Source organism: Drosophila persimilis, unplaced genomic scaffold, assembly GCF_003286085.1.
Source record: "Drosophila persimilis strain 14011-0111.01,24,50 unplaced genomic scaffold, DperRS2 tig00000002-arrow-pilon, whole genome shotgun sequence".
Classification (NCBI taxonomy): Eukaryota; Metazoa; Arthropoda; class Insecta; order Diptera; family Drosophilidae; genus Drosophila; species Drosophila persimilis.
Genome location: NW_020825289.1, coordinates 5,387,693 through 5,402,196, shown reverse-complemented (window position 1 = coordinate 5,402,196; position 14,504 = coordinate 5,387,693). Strand labels below are relative to the sequence as shown.

Here is a 14,504-nt window from a genome sequence, read left to right as displayed (position 1 = left end):
ATACATATGTACATGTATACATACCTACGTTCATAGCCAAAATCCGCAGGAACCATGCTACTCAATTGTTTAGTTTGTAAATAGCTATGGATCTTTAAATTATTTATATGTATATACCAATGATATCAGAGTATGATCCATTGCAACACGCAGCACACCCATCATCTGTATTTCTTTTGAATACTATCCTGCCTATGGCTATAGATGATATAATAAAGATACTTTCTTGAGATAAAACTGAGAGACTAGTATGCATAGAGGATATCCATTAATATATAATAACTGCTGCCCCATTGTACATGGGACTGCCAGCTGTAGCGGATTGCAAAGTCGTCGCTTACCGCAAAAGCTCTCTTGCCGTTCCATTGCCATATCGTTTCACTCCAGCGGCAAGCTTTGCTTGGGATTGGGGCCTCACCACTGTGCTTAGTGGGTCTCACTCGAATTCGAGCTTTCGCGCCGTGAAGTTGTAGCCTGCGCATCGCAGTTGTTGGAGGCGACAGAATAATTGGCTTAGCAGCGATTCGAAATTCGTGGTGCAAAGTGAATTCCGGTAAAGGACTCGCCAAGTGCCGCTCAAGTGCCGTTACAACCAAGCAAAATATTGGGACACCCAAAAGAAACTCCAACTCAAGTTGAGGAAAAGGTGTGGCAATCAAAAAATACTTTCATTATTGGTCGGAAAGGACAGAACAGAACAGAACACTGGGGTAAGGGTCTGCACATGCCGTTGCATTGCCAGGAGCCAACTGCCACCCCGTGTGCCTCCATCTGGAGTTGCCGGATGAGTGCGCAGACGCCATTGGGGAAACGGCTGTTTTCACATTTCCCGCGCTGCCAGCAGGTTGACGACCCGCCGTATGCCGTACGGAAAAAGCCGGCTTTGACAATCGCCACTGCCCGTTCCGGGGCTTCACACTCACTTTCGTTCATCGCGTCCCGGGGGTTGTGGTGTTTTCTATGTCCCTCTACCACCCAACGATTCACACAACGATTACCAAATAGAACAATCTGTCGGCCTACGCTGCGTATGCTCAATGGCTGAAAGCCTGACAGCTGCCCACCGCTGGTGGGCCGTGCGCTGTTTACTTGGCCCACATCCCGCGAGGGTGACTCTCAGCCATATTCGGGGATTGTGGGAATCTCTTTGCCTAGCACGCACTGGCACTTGATTTCTGGGGGCGGCCTCAAGAGCCGCATGCTCTTGTGGCTGGAAGCAAATACATAAGTGCTAAATATGGTAAATGTTTCTAAGCTCAGTGAACGATCTCTGGATGCCCTGCCAAACCGACTCTATTCAAATTCAAGACTCAAGATCTGCATCTTAGTCATTTAATTTATCTGTAATTACGGCTGACTCGATCGCTTCACTTCCGCTTGATGCCAAAGCAGTTAACCTTGGAGTCGCTTAGACAATGATGCAATGCTGCATAAGCAGAACCCACTAATCATCAATGAAGCGTGCAACAAGATTCGAAATCTTTAAGATACGAGTAGGTAGCAATTCAGTTTCGCAGTCACGTGGAGAACATACTACGGCATTTAGTAGGTAGATGGCCACCAAGCAAATGGGCCCCACCAGCAGAGTTCTGTTCTGCTGCCCCACACACAACTATTGTACAACCGGTTCAATGTTTGCACAATTTTTTGTCGACTTTGGGTTCTTCAGGTGTTGTTTTTTCTGCGGTGCTTTTCGGTCTGTCGCCAAGCATTACTGAATGACTGCGGCTACTCTCCCATCGTTTTTGCCCACATTTGTAGTGGGGAGGGGGCTACGTGTGGAGCATACACTCGTTTTGGCTCTGGCTCCGTCTCCGGCTCGTTAGCTGGTTAATTTGAATTTCACACACACATACACTCAGATTCTCTTTCCCTGTCAATGCTCTTGCTGCTCCCCTTCTGATAACCATATTTTTAGTGGGGCTTGTGTTATATTTAAAGCAAAAGCTTTGGCCACCCTCGCGCCACTTTGCGCCACCCGAAGGTCAGCCAGAGTTACACCTTAACTAAAGCCACTTCCTGCTCTTAACCACCTATGTACGTCCGCTTCCTTTCCTGTCCGCGCTCCCTTTTTCAGGGGCTTTGCGTGTGTGTCGAACATGAACTAATCGTGTTTCCAGTTAACTTTTAACATAATTTCATTGCTGCTGGTGTTGGCCACAAGGCACCGTTAGCTGTGCTCTGTTACTGAGACAACCGCAAGGCATTCTGACCCTGGCTGCTTGCCTTTAATTACTCATACGCCGAGTGTGACGAGTGCTGACCCCGCCCAAAATGGAAGAGGAGCGTGCAGTGGGGTCCCAGCGAATGCACCGCGAATTGAGGGCTATCCCACGATTGCAGCTTGTTCTCCACCTCCTCCTCCTCCGCCGCCAGCACTTTGCCTGCTTTTGCCTTTTGCTGGGCAGTAAACATTTGCCTAATGGGGCTTCTTTTTAAGAGGGTGTCGTTGTGTAGAGACCGAGCCCGTACATTGCCCTCCAACACAATTGCGCCCTCAAGCATGGCAGAGGCGGCTGCCCCTCTGGCAACAAAAAAAAAAAAACTAAAACCAAAACTGAAATTGTCGTTAATTTGTTTTGTGTGCAAAGTGAAATTTTTGTGCGAGTATGTTTCAAGCTCTGGCTGTGTATTTCTGTAGCTGTTGCCTCGTTTTGTTAATGCAGCGATAAATTCGTGACGTTCGTTTTACACACATGCCGCTGGCTCCAGTCGGAGCTACAGCCACAGCTACAGCCACAGCTACAGCTCCAGAGCCAGACGCAGCCCAGTCCCCCGCCAGAGACACGTTTTGTTGACCCCAAAGAGAACTTTCCACCGAGCGGTACGAAAGCTCTCCTCTGCACTCAACTCTACCCCACCTCGTTGATGTTTGCCATTCGCTTGCCATTTTAGTATTCATCAAAACGAGGGAAATGTGGCTGGCAGAATGTGCAAATTGCATGCGACAAGCAATTTGGCCAAGCCACATCCTGGCCCCATTTCCTGATCCTCTTGCAGCCCCAGTCGCGGCCTGGCCTAACAATGCTTTGCCATCAGGCATCAAACGGGAGAACAAACAATGGCCACGAGAATGGGGAGGACACTTAACCCAGTTTTTAGTTTCATTCAGATGCTTCGACTTCACTTTGACATGCCAAAAACGCAGGAATGATATCATGTCACCCCCTCCCTCCAGTGACCTAAATTCGGCTCTATTCCACGCGGGTGCGGGTGGCCACAACAATTGTCCCGGGTATTGATTTTTGGCCTTCATTTCAGCTGGAGTTAGAGTCAGAGTTGAACTGAACTGCCAATGAAAAGACTGAACAAACCGAGGACCAAAGCAGGGGAAGATGCGCTAGAAGGAAGAGTAGCTGCTGCCTTGCGATAAGGAAATAGCAACATAAGCATCCACATCAATATAAACATAAACCAAACCATCAACAGACGAAGCCGCAATGTTTTTGCCTGTGAAATCAAATCAGTAAGTAGACGGTGAAATTGGAGCTGGAGTCTCCCCATCGACACCATTCCACCCCCGAAAACAGAGCGCTCCCTGGCATAGCATAAACATGAACATGAGCATAAACAACCCCCGGACTATGGCCGGGGAATTTTCATGCTTCCTGCGACAGCTTGGCGCCCCCATCATCATTATGATTATAAAATTTGATTCTGTTGCAGCTCGGGAGAGGCGAGTGGCAACAACGAGGATGTCACCACCACCAGCAACAATTCTACACAAACGCCCAGCGATCTGAGCCCACCGGGACCCAACGAGGAGGTCTTGCCACAGGCGCATCATCAGAATCCAGGACATTGCATTGCCTCCTTTGCGGCCATCAACCAGATGAGAACTAATGCTCAGGTATGTCACCTTCCATCAAACTTGCTAGGGGATAGAACATTGAGAGGTCTGGAGCACTAGAGCTAGTCAGAATATCCTATTATTTAGGTATCAGCTAAAGAAGAAGAAGTTTCCCCCCCAGTGAATGTTCTTGAAAGGGCATTGAAAACTTTCCGATTAATTGACAGATCTTGATATTGCCATACTAATTGCATTAGGCGTGAACATAATTAAAATATTTATTTAGAATGGGCGCGTGATTGAGGCCGCCGCCATTGTTTTAGTTGACGCGGTCCCACATGCCGCATACTTAATTTCTTTCTTTCGTTTCTCTTTATTTGGCCAGTCGGCAAAATTAATTGTCACCCAGCCCCACCCCCAGCACAGAGTTCAGCAGAGGTGGGGGTGGGGCCATCTGAACAAATTGCCGTTTTAGAGCCCCACCGGGCGACTTGGCCTTAGCCAGAATCGAGCCATGATGTAAGCGACACTTTGCCATCAAAGATGGTTTTCAATCGAGGGCATTGACAGCCAGGAGGGGACTCATTCGAAAGTTATTAATGGACTAGGTATGTCTGGAGTAAGTTGGCTCTTGTAAGGATGCAAGCGGGGCAGGAGGAGCACTGCAAAATTGAGCACGTAGCCAGGAATTAATCGGATTTGTAAAGCGACACTTTTGCCTGGCCCCATCGGAAGGGAACTGTACTCCATGTGTCAACAGCCTGTGGTAATGGCCCTTCTACTATCCTTTCAGCTCTGCGACGTTCGTCTGGAGGTGGGCGGCGACACCATCCATGCCCATCGAGTGGTGCTGGCCTCTGTCTCGCCCTATTTCTATGCGATGTTCAACGGTGAGTGGAGTTCAACGAGATGCTTGCCAGGGCAAGGGGAATGAGAGCTGCTTCATTCATTACTCACCCGATTCTCTATTCATTCCAGATGACATGCTCGAACGCACTCAGGGCCTGGTCCGGCTCCATGACGTGGACAGCACCGCTCTACGCCAGCTGATCGACTACACCTACACCGGAGAGATCACAATCACCGAGCAGAACGTGCAGGTCCTGCTGCCCGCATCGGGACTGCTGCAGATGCATTCGGTGCGCGACGCGTGCTGCAAGTTTCTGCTGCGACAGCTGCATCCCTCCAATTGTCTTGGGATCCGCAGCTTTGCGGATGCCCACTCGTGCAAGGAGCTGCACACCCGATCCCACAAGTACGCGCTGCAGAACTTCCAGCAGGTGGTAGGTACAGAGGAATTCCTGCTGCTGCCCTTCGAGGAGGTCAGGGAGCTGATATCGAACAGCCAGCTGAACATCAGCTCCGAAGAGAAGGTCTTCATGGCGGTGGTCAACTGGGTCAAGCACGATCTGGCCACGCGGCGACTGCACACGTCAGAGCTGATGTCCCACGTGCGCCTGCCCCTCGTCAGTCGCGACTTCCTCATGAGCTGTGTGGAGGCGGAGACCCTGATGCGCGACGACTCCGAGTGCAAGGAGCTGCTGCTGGAGGCCATGAAGTACCATCTTTTGCCGGAGCAGCGCAGCGTGATGGGCAGTCAGCGTACCCAGGAGCGGCGACCAGAGGGCATGAAGCCGTATGTGTTCGCCGTCGGCGGGGGCAGCCTCTTCGCCATCCACAACGAGTGCGAGGTGTACAATCCGAGGAGCAACACCTGGAGTCCGGTGGCCCCCATGCTGTGGCGTCGCTCCCGATCCGGGGTCACGTCGCTGCACAAGCAGCTCTACGTGGTCGGCGGTTACGACGGGGTCAGCGATCTGGCCACGGCCGAGAGCTACAATCCGCTGACCAACAAGTGGAGCAACATCACCCCGATGGGCACCAAGAGAAGCTGCCTGGGTATCTGCTCCTACGACGCCCTCATCTACGTGTGCGGCGGCTACGACGGTGCCTCCTGCCTCAGCAGCATGGAACGCTATGATCCGCTCACCGGCATCTGGAGCTCCTGTCCGGCCATGAGCACGCGACGTCGCTACTGCCGCCTGGCCGTGCTGGAGAACTGCATCTACAGCCTGGGCGGGTTCGACTCCACCAACTATCAGTCGAGTGTCGAACGCTTTGATCCGCGCGTGGGTCGCTGGCAGCCTGTTCCCAGCATGACCGCACGGCGCAGCAGCTGTGGAGTGGCCTCCACCGATGGCCACCTGTACTGCATTGGCGGAAACGATGGGACCATGTGCATGTCCAGCGGCGAGCGGTACAATCTAAGGCGTAACACTTGGGAGCCTATTGCAGCCATGCATTCGCGCAGGTAGGAAACTGTGGTTATTTCATGCTTGGGTTGTAAATGATTACGGATGATTCGATTTCCTTTCAGATCAACTCACGAAGTGGTCGAGGTGGAGGGCGCCTTGTTCGCCCTGGGCGGCAATGATGGCAGCTCCTCGCTGAATTCGGTGGAACGCTATGACCCGCGTCTCAACAAGTGGAGCGTGGTCAATGCCATGGTGGCCCGACGCAGTTCCGTGGGCGCTGCTGTGCTAGAGTGCTTTCATCTGGAGCGAGGACTGGTGCAGACGACGAACTTATGACCCTTGGCCAGCATCAGCGAGTCTTTTGCCGCTGCGTCAGCGAGCGTAGCTAGCAACACCAACGGATCGGCAGCAGTAGCAGCATCAGTAACCGGAGGCACTCTGACCGTTCCCAGTCGCGCGGAGGCGGCTGCCTTCACGGCCAACATTGCATTGAGCAGCTCGGCGCCCTCAGCTAGTTCCACATTGCGCCGCCACCGTCGCGATACGCCCGGCCTGGCCGAGACCCGGAGAACCAACAGCAACGCCAGCAGCAGCAGTGGAAGTGGCAGCGGCAGTGAGAGTGGCAGCAGTGCCACCAGCGGGACAGGAGCCGGAGGAGGAGTAAAGCCACCGGCGACAGCCTGATCCTGGTCTATGTCGCGTCGTTTTTAAGCCAACTACAAAACACTTACATACAAAGCTAACCCCACGCCTAATGCAGGAATTTGATTGATTGTTCAGTTCGTTATAAATTATAGATATATATATAGGAATAGATACTCGCATAAGTGCGACTATTCATCATGACGGAGATGCGAGCAGCCACCACCGAGGACCGGCCCCTGGCGGTTGTTCGATTGCTCAACATGGACGGACTACAGTATGAATGCAAAACGGGATTCCCGTTACACATGCCACACATAGGAAAACATAGCTACAACCACATATTTCTAGTCAACATCTCTTACATTAGACACGCCCACACACCCTACCACACATCCACATCACATGGGAATGCCGCAGGGGTCTGGATAGTCTGCTAGCAAGGACATCAAACAACAAACATGGAGAAGCAACCTAATCTGCCTACAATTTACATACATAAATCTCTATACACATAAATTATATACCATATACACTCTTATGTACTATTCTTATGTATTTTATACACGCAATTATAATGATAAGTAAATGTTTCGTATTTGAAGTCGGTCAGAGTCAAGCGGCGTTCGTTCCCCTCTTGAATATCTTGATATTTGTACTAGGATTGTGGAAGAGTGCCGTGCCCCAATCAGTGCCCGAATCAAATCATCCGTTCCGCTGTCTTGCGTGCCACCTTGCCCACGTTGTTGCCGTCCTCCTGCCCCAGCTGATTGCCCGATGCAGCGATCATTTTTCCTGGATTAATCCAATCCTTGGGCAAGCCCGTGCCAACTGTAAGAATGATGGGGATGGTGATTATTGAAGAGTCGAACAAGTGCTGGGTGGACACGTCAGTTCGTTTTTTCACGAGTGTGTGCAGCAACCGGTGGGAGCTAAAACCAATATCAACAATCGGCCATGACCAATGGACGACCAAGCAAGCGACAAGTACAGATCGACAGTTCTCAGTACGCATTTATTATAAGTCTCAGTTTCACTTGATTATTGATGATGGGACAATGAACGTTAAATGCTGATGCGGCCATCTGCCTTCGTCGACTCCCTACCTCACAAACTGCGGGCGCTTGGCCCGCTGTGCTCTGCTGCGCCTTGGCGCTTGCGATTCGAAGATGATGTGGGATGAAGCTCTCTCCGAAAGGCAAGGCCAACGCACAACCAGAGCAGGCAATTCGTGAAAAAATGAAGACGACAAGCCGCTTGAGAGTGGTTAAAACTAAACGGTACTTAGGCACTACCTCGAAAATATGGGATAAGAATTAATTAACAACAAGGAATATTGGTCGATTCTTAGTCCAAGTCGCCAGCTACTGTGTTGCGCGGAAGGATTGGAGAAACGTAAACAAAACGAAATTGATGTAGCAAAAAGAGAGAGTACGAAGAACGTGTTTGAAATTACTCAAATATTAAGGCTATCTATGTATTGGCCAGTGATTGGAACCAAAATCAGAAACCGTTCAACTTAAAAGTAAACTCTTTTTGTTAATCAAAACGAGAGCTATTTACTTTTGTAAACCTTCTCGGTCATGTCATCGAAGGCAGAGTCCTGAATGTTCAACATCAAGCTGTCCGCCGACAGGTAGACCTTGTTCTGTGAGGTGGCAATCTGTAAAGAAAGGGAAAATGTTGAGATTCACATTGAGATCGATATTGAGGTGAATATCATACCGTGCGGGCAATGCTTTGTGCGGCACGTAGCTTGCGCAGCTTCAGATAAGCTGGGTTCTGCTTCACGGCCAGACCTAAGTAAACATATCGGTTAAGGGAAAAACCAGGGGACAAATCAAATGGCAATTGCTAAATCGAAAGATAAAGTTTGTGTGTTTGTAAAAGGATATCATTTTCGCTGCCTCTGCTTCACCCTCAGCCTGAACAATCTTCTGTTGCTTCTCTTGCTTGGCCCGCTCCACAAAGAAGACGGCGCGCTGCGCCTCCTGCTGGGCCACCTGTTTTGCCTCGATGGCGGCAGTGTATTCCTTGCCGAAGCTCAGCTCGGTGAGGGAGACATCGTCCAGAATGATGTTGAAGTCGCGGGCACGCTCGACCAGCTCCTTGCGGATCAAAAGCGACACCTTCACACAAGGAATTCTCGTTTAGAATCAAATCAGATCTGATTGTGCTCAAGCCACTCACCTGCTGACGCTGTGTAATCAACTGCGAGGCATTGAACTTGGCGATCACGCTCTTCAACACCTCATTGCAGATGGAGGGCAGCACCTTCTCGTCGTAGTCCACGCCCAGCTGCTTGTGCAGGGAGGGAAGGTTCAGAGAGTCGGGACGCGACAGCACACGCAGTGAAATGTTGATCATCTGCAAGTCTTTCGAGCCCGTCGGCGAGGCAATTTTACGGGGACGGGAGCGAATATCATAGATGATGGGATACTGGAACCATGGAATGCGGACATGCAGACCCTCCGAGAATATATCATTCTGTATGCCGCCAACGCGGTTAAAAATGATGGCGCGGTGACCGCCGTCGACTGCAAGCAACAAAATATGGAGTTTGGTTATGCAATCATGTTCAGATGAAATATTGGAAGTGGAAATATATGAAGTTGCCAGAACTATATATCATGGATGGGTCTACGCAGTCTGCAAAATAAATCCAGATTCTATTCAAGCAAAGGTTGTGCAAGGCTTTTTAATAGTTATGAAATATGGAGATAGCCCAGGCCCTCGCATACACTCACACATCGGCACTCAGTAGGGTTGAGGTTATGTGCACATGCCGCTTCGGCATTCGTGTTTCTGCTATTATCCATTAATTTTCGACATTTTTTCAATCCCATTTCCCAGTTACCTGTGTAAAAGGACTGGCTAACACCATAGGCTACAGCTCCTGCGGCCGCCAGGAGCTTCAGTCCAATACCCAGTCCAGGTGGCCCACCTTTGCCCAGCTTGCCCGCAAGATCATTCAGTTTGCTTTGCGCCATGTTGTTTGTAATCTAAATGAAGAAGTTTATACTGAGAATCTGTCTCTTCAACTATTTCAGAGCCTGCTTTGATTTAATAAACGGAAATTTCATAATTACATCGCACAAAAAGAAAAGCCGCACGTTCTATTTACCTGAATTCTTATCGATAAGAAATCGAACTTAGTCCACTAAGCCCCCTCTATTTAAAAAGTTTAACTACTTGAGGTAAGTGGCGGAATATATTAAGGCTTGAAAATTCTTCTTGTAGATTCATGCCATGTTTCTTCTGAACTTAAAAATAACCACGCTAACTTTCACCTCAACTACGCTAACATTAATAAATATTCATTATTGTCGGTGAAAAATTGAAATACCCCCTTGGCTTGCAATGGGTTAATCGTTCTCCGTCGAATATTGGAAAGCATATTGCTCAATTTTGATGTTCCGTCGAATATTTTATCCGATTAATGAATGAATTTTCTACCTAACTGGCTTATTTTAACCACTTGCTTTTATTTTATTTATTGTAAAAAAAGGTTTCAACGAAAAAGTTCAACAAAAAAGAGTCGCTGTATTGCGTGTAAGCCGTAGTATATGCCTTTGTATACCCTATTTTGTTAAATTTATATGAAAGTATAAATATTGATATGAAGATAAAACGTAACTAATAAAGACCTTTTCTTAAGTTGACATTTTTTAGACATGTATATGATGAGTGTTTTGTATATGTATATATCTCGATCCTGATACCTATTCTTGGTCCCTACAAGAAGACAATAAGTTTTAAAATATCGTTGAAATATTGAAAATAAAATTAAATAATATTGAATAATACTAAAAAATATTAAAAATAAATTGTTTTTGCCTGGGATGACAAACATAATCACAGTTCTGTAACAGCCATTTCCCCCAGTTGTCAACCGGTTATGACGACTAATTCTTGGTTATTCTTTCTGCCGTCGAATATTCCCAGCTATATAGATCTCTCAGCTTTGCCCACATAATTTTATACGATTGATGAATCAATTTTCTACAAGATTAACTAATTTTAAATAATCGCATGTATTGTATTTTGATGAAACACGTGTTTATAACAACACCACGAATATGAGAGTTGAGGTCAATAAATTGGTTGAATATACGATGTTAGTGAACGCGTTAGGTAATATTATTTAGAGTTCACGTGCGCAGCGAATGGCAATTTGTTGAGCGCGCAGTTTGAATTTTGAATATAAATTTGAACTTGCATGTAGATTTGTATACATATGTATGTAAATTAAACAGGAAAAAATAAGTTTTCTGGAACTGAGTTATGTTAAAAATAAGCTAACCAAACTGTATAATTGAAGCTCCCTGTGGGTTTTTTCTATCTATACTTAATCTTAATAGATTCCCCTGAATTTATGAGGTTTTTTGACGTCTCGTTGCCACTCCACCTTATCACGACAGTCCTAAGGTTTGCTTGCAAAGCATGACAATGGTTTGTTTCGGCTGCGATTTGAGGATTTTCTCTTTGTTTACGAGTTTATTGCTTAGCCCTGATACGGAAGTGCCAGATAAACGTTCGATGGCTTTATGACGCTCGCCCTAAATTGTTCACTGATGGATTTGTAATTAATATTGGCATCAACGATTAGATTAGGGTTATTAATTATAGCACGTTGTTAAGGCTTTATCATTTAACCAAATTCTAAGAGGTCTTCCGTTGTGTTATTAGCATCTGAAGTGTCGCGGAAAATTCCTTGAATTTTCGAATTTGTTTCGCTAAAAGCACAAGTTAGGATTGCCCTCCCGAAATATGATCCAAATCAGTTAGCAAGTGCTGTTTAATGGATGCGAAGTTTCGCTCTGACGTCGACAAGGTGCCGACGGGCCTATGTCAACGTAGCACGAAATCAGCTCTGATTTCTGTACGAAAGTAAATGTTAATTTCATTGCTGATCAATTTTGCATTCGGAGAAATCCCAGCCCAGCGAGAATCCCCCACGAATGTTGGAAATTTATAATGAGATTGGTTGAGAGACCGCAAAAATCAAGAGTAGAATAGTTAAGTTCTAAGGGGGGTTCCAGAGGGGGAAGGGAAGTCGATGGAAGTTGTACGGCCCAATCAATGTCATCTTGCTGGTCGATCGCGTTGCGCGTTAATGGCCAGACAAAATCGGCCATATCAGACGGCAATTAGCATGCGCAACGACCCGCCGCTCGCTTATGGCCAGGTACCATAACATCGAATACACTACTCATCGCAGCTTGACATGTTTTCGGCATGGCCTAGCAGAGCTTGCCAATTTAGCGGGAGTCTGTTCCATTCAGACTTCCCATTGAACAGTGCGACAGGCACTTGAACTTGAATTTACATGTGACCGAGTGGGGGGTGGAGTACTCAGGAATTGAGGAACTCAAGTCGAGCCTGACTTGTCTATGGTCAAGTTCAAGCTGAAACGGCACGTTTCGCATATTAGAACTACTAGGGAAAAACTCTCGATCATGAATCGAGTGTGGGGGAGCTTATGCAATCGATTCGAAAGCTAAAACAGATACAAAAAGAAAGAGTGAGAGTGGGAGGGAGGTAGAGATTGAGGTAAACACAAATAAATCTGAATTGCATTTACAACTGTTCATTCTGTAGTGCTGTGTTGTAAAAAATATGTCCAGAATGTAATTACTAGTCCGTCAAACAGCTGCTCCCACTAATATCTACTGGAGGATGTGTAATTGCATTGACTGGCAATTATTGTGTGCACTAATTCTGCGCCCGTCACCGATGCCAGCCCCCATGACACGTGAAAAACTAAAACACTAGCATCCATCTGTGCTAGATATACCTACAAATGTATTACCAGAGAATAGCGTGTTGAGGCTTGCTTTGCTGGAAGTTTTATATACATACGTAGAGGGTGGCAGGGAAGGGTGACGTCTAGGAGAACGATAAGTAAAATCTGCAGCATCATTTGGCAGCGGAAGAGTCGCGAAATGGGAGGCTTCCCATTAACATACAAATCTACAATCGATATAAGACTATACTTTATTGATCCAAACACATTTATTGATCTACAAACAAACGTCGTTTGCGGTCAGTCGTGCCAAGCACGAGATCTGTAAATCAGAAACAACATTCGGGTAGTGGGTCAGTATCAATACCCTAAGGGCTTATAGGAATATACAACTTGACTTATAGGAATTCAGACGGTTTTAAAGAATTTAAGGGATATTTGAAACACTTAAAGGACATTTATAGTTGAAAATACGATTTTAATCAGCTGATTATCCTTAATCCTTTGCTGTAAATATGATCCCCAGAAGTATGCTGCAAAATTCAATATTCCCTATAAGAAGCTCATTGGACCTCCCTTACGCTCAGTTCTACTAAATGAGTAGAACTTACACATAAATAAATCGACTGTGACTGTTAGAGCTGGTTTGATATCGTGACAAATCCATCAATAAAATCCTGAGAGGCTCAGTGTGCCCCAATGAGCTTTAACATGTTTGCTAAGTGAGACCGCAAGCCAGAAGCATCACGACAATTGGATTAGCAAACCCTCCTACCCCTCGGACTCGTCCGGTCCGCATCAAGTAGAGAGGATTTAAGACCGCTTATCACAATGTTTGATTTTAGTGTCCCATTGTTTAGCGTCTTAAGAGTAGAACCGAGATTAACATTTGTTTTGCATATGGCTCGACATGAGCCGAGCGTGTGGCTGAAGGGTGTTTGAAAGTGCGTCACCTTTTGGGGGGGGCTATCTAAAGCAGTTTTACACTTCGTTTGCACCTCCTAAGATCAGATCGAACTTTCATTTGGGGCAGTAAATGGTGTCAAAGTGAGAGTCGAGTTGGTAAATACGACTAAAGCAAAGATTAGAAGCTGGATTTGCCACGTACATACGTAGTATGTATATCCATTGGTAACTGCAAGAAATTCCAGTTATTCTCTAAAAAAAAACACACGTTGGCAGCAACAATAAAAAGGTTGCTAGTAGTCGCAAAACACAATCAGAGGGAGAGAGAGAGCGAGAGAGATCTAGGGAATCAGAACCAAAACGAATTCCATTGGATCAGCCAGGCATGAACTATGCATAGCTAAGAATTTTTAAATAACACATAGTAACTGTCCAACCAGAGGGGAGTGAGTGGCCGTGGGGAGAGAGTATTGTGTTCAAAACTATTCAGAACTTATTAAAGCTCCCAATGCGAAAGTGAAAGTGATCGACTCTTACTCTGCCTGCCCTGCCGGGGGTAATGTAATGCAAAGAGCAATCCACTCACTCCTCTGAATGCCAGCTATGATTCGAGCATAGCTCTCGGAACTCGGTGGCATCCACGAGTAGGGCAGGTGATCGTTTAACCAGTTTTTGTTTTTTTTTGTTTCGGCCACACTTTGTTGGATTGTTTTCGGGGTTCCCTCTGAGCGTAACTCCCGAGCAATAATTCAATTCGTTTACCCAAAGTTTCATTCATTCAAAAATCAAAATAAAAAACCTCGTAGCCATAAATTTTCCATTGTCCCATTTCGGTGGCTTCGGTGTCTTTTGGGGGTAGCACGATTTCATATCACTTCTGGGCCCCTAAGGCGCTGATACATACAAATATATCACTATGTCAAGAGCATCATATGGGACTCCTTCGATTGGGTGCGAGTGCGAGGTTCAAACACTTGAACGGATGGTCTTATATACATGTATTCTGTCCCTGACAAGCTCGTGGGCATGCCCTGGTCTCTTGTACTAAGTGTAATCTATAGATGATTCTGATAAGATTCGATTCGCGACGGATATAAGTACATATGTACATAGGTATGTACATAGGTACCTACTGTCACCTAGACACCTCACGGGCTGTCCACGG

The 14,504-nt window shown here is 46.8% G+C and overlaps 2 protein-coding genes across 3 annotated transcripts; one reads left to right on the top strand and one right to left on the bottom strand.

The window, feature by feature from the left end:
- Nucleotides 1–474: 474 nt before the first annotated feature.
- On the top strand, nt 475–7,276 carry LOC6590488 (kelch-like protein 17). Its single transcript, XM_026986808.1, has 6 exons — nt 475–646; nt 3,262–3,466; nt 3,667–3,850; nt 4,584–4,680; nt 4,769–6,101; nt 6,168–7,276. The coding sequence occupies exons 2-6, from the start codon at nt 3,441–3,443 to the stop codon at nt 6,379–6,381; spliced, it is 1,854 nt and encodes a 617-aa protein (XP_026842609.1). The 5' UTR covers nt 475–646; nt 3,262–3,440; the 3' UTR covers nt 6,382–7,276.
- On the bottom strand, nt 7,226–9,828 carry LOC6590486 (prohibitin-2). Of its 2 annotated transcripts, XM_026986811.1 has the most exons (7): nt 9,777–9,793; nt 9,545–9,689; nt 8,878–9,224; nt 8,583–8,816; nt 8,413–8,490; nt 8,251–8,350; nt 7,226–7,518 (listed from the first exon to the last, which is right to left on the bottom strand). In XM_026986811.1, the coding sequence occupies exons 2-7, from the start codon at nt 9,675–9,677 to the stop codon at nt 7,388–7,390; spliced, it is 1,023 nt and encodes a 340-aa protein (XP_026842612.1). In that variant the 5' UTR covers nt 9,678–9,689; nt 9,777–9,793; the 3' UTR covers nt 7,226–7,387. The 2 variants fall into 2 exon arrangements, with proteins under 2 accessions (XP_026842612.1, XP_002015755.2); XM_002015719.2 differs by lacking the exons at nt 7,226–7,518; nt 8,251–8,350; nt 9,777–9,793 and adding an exon at nt 9,812–9,828 and having other exon boundaries at nt 8,486–8,816.
- Nucleotides 9,829–14,504: the final 4,676 nt, after the last annotated feature.

Excerpts from the sequence above, each read along its gene's own strand:
- LOC6590488 (XM_026986808.1), top strand. The coding sequence starts at position 3,441 with ATGTTTTTGCCTGTGAAATCAAATCA. Across the intron at positions 4,681-4,768 it reads TTTCTATGCGATGTTCAACG|ATGACATGCTCGAACGCACT; the intron begins GTGAGTGGAGTT and ends TATTCATTCCAG. Across the intron at positions 6,102-6,167 it reads GCAGCCATGCATTCGCGCAG|ATCAACTCACGAAGTGGTCG; the intron begins GTAGGAAACTGT and ends ATTTCCTTTCAG.
- LOC6590486 (XM_026986811.1), bottom strand. The coding sequence starts at position 9,677 with ATGGCGCAAAGCAAACTGAATGATCTTGCGGGCAAGCTGGGCAAAGGT. Across the intron at positions 8,817-8,877 it reads TGATTACACAGCGTCAGCAG|GTGTCGCTTTTGATCCGCAA; the intron begins GTGAGTGGCTTG and ends CCTTGTGTGAAG. Across the intron at positions 7,519-8,250 it reads GACCGAGAAGGTTTACAAAA|TTGGCACGGGCTTGCCCAAG; the intron begins GTAAATAGCTCT and ends TCATTCTTACAG.